We start from the raw sequence: 4,762 nt of genomic DNA on the forward strand, positions 1-4,762 counted from the left end.
GCATCTTTTATTGAAATACTCCACAACAACTGAGTAAATAGTTTTTTTCTCTGTTGTCCTTCTGTGCACTCTGAAAGTCAGAGCAGGAAGCCACAGCGCCCTCTGCTGGTGTTACAATGAATCTCATTAAATGCCAGACTCATTGTGTTATATTATTAGGTATGCAAGTGTTTCATCTGTTATTATCCGCCCCCCCCCCCCCCCCCCGAGATGAACATAACCTCTGAATCCTCCTCCTGTGCGTTTTATCATTTTTTTAATGTGATCTCTCCGATTCCCTCGTTTTGGGAAAAACGCAGCCGCGTGTCCTTGATTGCACAAGTTTCAAAGAGTACGCCTTGGGTAACGCTGGGAAAAATGTTTTATTTTTCTGATGCAGAGAAGAAGAGAAGATCAAAGGGATTGATGTTGGCATGTAGACAGATCTCTCCAGCCCCCCCCCCCCTCCCTCTTCTCCACCTAAAAAAATCACCGCTCTGGTTTTGGTTGCCTGAACACAAACTGGGTTTAAACGGTTTTTATGAGGCCGCGAGGAGGAGCGAGGAGAGTGAGGCTTCACAGTCGGAGGTTTCAGGAATACATTTATCTGTATTTATGTTTGACGCATCACGTCTTCATTTCCTGATTCCTTTGTTCTGCATGCCAAACGTCTCTGCTCATCCGTCATTGTTGTTTCATAACGGTTCATGTCACTTCTGCTTTTTGTCCACATTTTTCTTGACATTTTTGGTTCAAAGTGACATTAAGCAGCTCTGACTCTCATCTTTGTTTTTGCTCCATTTTGTCTGTTTGTTTGCCATGAGATGATTCATACCTCGTTCCTACACAAAAGCCTCAAATCAAGATGTCCTCCTACTCCCCCCCCCCCCCCGACGGAAACCCCAAAAGGTGCATCACAAGTCACGTCGAGGCAGTGAAGCACTTTAGGATTCATTTACACTCGCTGAAATCTCAACAACAAAAAAACACACAAAAAGAGAAGGTCAAGTCCGGGTCCCTCAAGGTCGCGCTGTGACATTTCCAGGACGGGGGGGAATCAGATAAATGGCTCGTCTTTGACGCTGGCGAGGAGGTTTTCTAGCCGGCCCCGCTCTAATCTGCCACCTTCTGCTTTCCACTCTTCAATTTGACAAACAGGATTTGAACTAAAGCCTCCCACGCGGTGAACAGGCAGAGTGAGCTGCGAGTGGCTGAGGGAGATATTTCACCGCTCACCACCTCGTGCAATCTGAAGCAGCAGCTGCCAGCGAGCCATTCTTCTTCTTCTTCAAAAATAATGTCACCAAAGGGTAAAGTACAGGGCGAGCAGTAATGGACCTCCAGGTGGGAGTCGGGGGTCGCTGTGAGGTCACACAGTCAGGTTCACTTTGCCATGTAGGCCACGACTTCTTTCTCCAGACTCTGGGCGAAGCGGTGGTTGAGGAAGAGGAGCTGACCGTGAGGAAGGAGGCGGCTGAGCAGAGCGTCCACACGGTTGCTCCGGAGAAGAACCTGGAAACACAGAGACGGGATTTCAGTTATTTCCAAACCAATCTGTTCATTTTAGTTTTGATGAGTTGATGTTAGCTTCTCAGCAGGATGCTTCTGTTTGACATGCTGGGATCATTCAGAGCGCCCTGACTCTGAGCACCATGGACCCTCAGAGTCCACTTTGTTTGACCCGTGTGAGTGCTGCGCTCAAGCACGGTACACTTCTCCGGCTTTTGAAGAGTTGGGTTTCAGGTCGCTATGGTTACTCATGTTTGCTCTATTTTGGCTGCAGGTACACAACGTGGTCGTGACGTGGAAGCGACCTCTTGCTTTGCAGAATTGAGAATTGAGATTCTGGCTGTATCTCTCCCGGAGGAGCTGCATGTGTGAACACAAACATTCTTACATCACGTCTTACCTCAGGAGACCCCCCTGACCCCCCTCCTGTCTGACAGGGAGAGTCTCCCGCTGTGAGGTTCATATGTGAACAGCCAGGTCAGGAGAAGTTATCTCCATATTTTCAGTCTTTGGCAGATATTTGTGAAAACTGTTTTTGGCAGATATTTGACAGCAACTGTAAATGATAAGTTGTGTGTGAGTGTTTTCTTTCATGTTGCTCTGTGCAACGTTGTGAATCAATCAAGCCACCTTAAATGTCAAAACGATAGCTGACTAATGTGTTTGTTTTTATCGTCTCTCTTTATGTCGCTTCAGTTATGATCGATCCTGAAGCGCTAAAAAAATAAGTGTAGATGGATTTAAATCTGATCATGAAAACTGCAAATATTCTCTATCCTCGCTTGGAGAAAGAAGTCCCGGCGTCTTCCTGGTGCTCTCCAGCAGCTCTACATCTATGAGGTTTTAATGTCTGTACAGAGGGAACCGTGCTCAGGTCCGGTTGGGTCTGGTGTAATGTGAGTGCAGGCTGGCAGGCGACTGGGGAGGCGGGACTATCGTGCGGGACAACTGGGCCTAGTGTGATTGCACCCTTAGTTGTGATGTTGCTTTTAGTTGCCACAAACAATCTTTAAAAAGAAACTGTTAAGCTGAGGAAACTTTATCAGAACTTTGTTGTTGTGTGAACATTTGACTCAGGAGGAGAATTTCTTGCGACACTAAGAAGCACCGACAGCTCAGGGCAGCGCTGGTCCCGCTCAGCTGATCCACCACATCAGAAAACTGTGTTTGGCTCATGCGATCAATAAATTCATTTTTTGATGTGTTTTATTTTGTTGGTGTCAGGATAGATCTGGAAGTTAATTTCTATTTCAATAGGCGTTATCAACAAGCGAGACCAAAACCACTCTGGATAATTCAACCAATCAGAGCAAAGGATGTCAGGTAACAATAGGCGGCAACTTTATGAAGCCCGTTGAAACAGCAGAGTCTTGTAGTCGTGTGTTTGGATGCTGGTCCTCACCTCGCTGCCCTGGCCCAGCATGTGCAGGTGCTCCAGGCAGTGTCTGGTCAGGGTCCTCAGGGTCCCCTCAGCCAGCAGCAGGTTCTCGTGGGGCTCGCAGACCAGAGTGAAGCCCAGACTCTGAACCCCCAACCACAGAGCGCTCATCTCCTCGTGGAACGGGTCTCCAGCTCGCAGACGCACCACCCCGCTGTCGGCCTCCTGCAGGGCCAGAGCCTCCTCGCCGGGCACCGTCTCCCCCGGAGGACGACCTGAAGCCTCCCGGGACAGAGAGACGGAGCTGTGGACCTGCCTGAGGACACACAGGACCCGTTTAGAGAACAGAGAGAGTATTTACCACCTCCTGACCACCACAGACCCCCCCCCCCCCTCTTTAAATCTAACACCTGGTCTCACCTGGTCTCACCTGACCACCACAGACCCCCCCTCTCTTTAAATCTAACACCTGGTCTCACCTGACCACCACAGACCCCCCCTCTCTTTAAATCTCACACCTGGTCTCACCTGACCACCACAGACCCCCCCTCTCTTTAAATCTCACACCTGGTCTCACCTGACCACCACAGACCCCCCCCTCTCTTTAAATCTCACACCTGGTCTCACCTGACCACCACAGACCCCCCTTCTCTTTAAATCTCACACCTGGTCTCACCACAGACCCCCCCCCTCTTTAAATCTTACACCTGGTCTCACCTGACCACCACAGACCCCCCTTCTCTTTAAATCTTACACCTGGTCTCACCTGACCACCACAGACCCCCCTTCTCTTTAAATCTTACACCTGGTCTCACCTCTGGTCTCACCTGACCACCACAGACCCCCCCTCTCTTTAAATCTTACACCTGGTCTCACCTGACCACCACAGACCCCCCTTCTCTTTAAATCTTACACCTGGTCTCACCTGACCACCACAGACCCCCCTTCTCTTTAAATCTCACACCTGGTCTCACCTGACCACCACAGACCCCCCCTCTCTTTAAATCTAACACCTGGTCTCACCTGACCACCACAGACCCCCCTTCTCTTTAAATCTTACACCTGGTCTCACCTGACCACCACAGACCCCCCTTCTCTTTAAATCTAACACCTGGTCTCACCTGGTCTCACCTGACCACCACAGACCCCCCCTCTCTTTAAATCTAACACCTGGTCTCACCTGACCCCCCCTCTCTTTAAATCTCACACCTGGTCTCACCTGGTCTCACCTGACCACCACAGACCCCCCTTCTCCTTAAATCTAACACCTGGTCTCACCTGACCACCACAGACCCCCCTTCTCCTTAAATCTTACACCTGGTCACACCTGGTCTCACCTGACCACCACAGACCCCCCCCTTCTCTTTAAATCTCACACCTGGTCTCACCTGACCACCACAGACACTTTCTCCCTCTGCAGGACTCGTCTCCGCTCCGGGCTGACCTCCCGGTTCTGTTCGGACACGACCCCCTCATCCGGACCGAAAACCCGGGAGTAGAGAACCCGACTGTCCCCGGGACCGAGAGCACTGACCGGACACACGGTGTGGATCAGGAAGCAGCGGACCATGACGAAAAACACCGAACAGTCACTTACTTCATGTAAAAACCCCGGATGAACGTTTACGTGTCTGTGAGAGTAAACACTACAGAGTATCAGTGAATCACTTCCGCGTTGGCGCGCTGACCCCTCTCGGCTTCCGTTGCTGTGTGTTGTTAAATCCACCAGATGGCGCTCTAGTGTTATATGAATATTTATGTTATTTAAACCAGACCAGATAAACTATTTAATACGTTTTTACCTTAAAGTCTTCATTAAATTTAAATTGATTTATATACAACGCATGCGCAATACTCACCTCTGTTTATTTCTACATATTTTCTGATTTATGTATT

General features: G+C 49.4%; 1 protein-coding gene across 2 annotated transcripts; it reads right to left on the minus strand.

Moving 5' to 3' along the window:
• Positions 1-343: 343 nt before the first annotated feature.
• ap5s1 (adaptor related protein complex 5 subunit sigma 1) lies at positions 344-4,539 on the minus strand. 2 transcript variants are annotated; one of them, XM_065966676.1, is made up of 3 exons: positions 4,255-4,539; positions 2,891-3,182; positions 344-1,491 (listed from the first exon to the last, which is right to left on the minus strand). In XM_065966676.1, exons 1-3 carry the CDS (start codon positions 4,434-4,436, stop codon positions 1,363-1,365), a joined length of 603 nt encoding a protein of 200 aa, XP_065822748.1. In that variant the 5' UTR covers positions 4,437-4,539; the 3' UTR covers positions 344-1,362. The 2 variants fall into 2 exon arrangements, with proteins under 2 accessions (XP_065822748.1, XP_065822749.1); XM_065966677.1 differs by having other exon boundaries at positions 4,245-4,511.
• Between the last annotated feature and the right edge of the window lie 223 nt (positions 4,540-4,762).

This window comes from Labrus bergylta, chromosome 18 (assembly GCF_963930695.1).
Source record: "Labrus bergylta chromosome 18, fLabBer1.1, whole genome shotgun sequence".
NCBI lineage: Eukaryota > Metazoa > Chordata > Actinopteri > Labriformes > Labridae > Labrus > Labrus bergylta.

Coding starts and splice junctions, on each gene's coding strand:
- ap5s1 (XM_065966676.1), bottom strand. CDS start 4,436: ATGGTCCGCTGCTTCCTGATCCACACCGTGTGTCCGGTCAGTGCTCTC. Junction 3,183..4,254: donor AAAGTGTCTGTGGTGGTCAG/GTGAGACCAGGT, acceptor GTGTGTCCTCAG/GCAGGTCCACAGCTCCGTCT. Junction 1,492..2,890: donor TGCTGGGCCAGGGCAGCGAG/GTGAGGACCAGC, acceptor CTGTGTTTCCAG/GTTCTTCTCCGGAGCAACCG.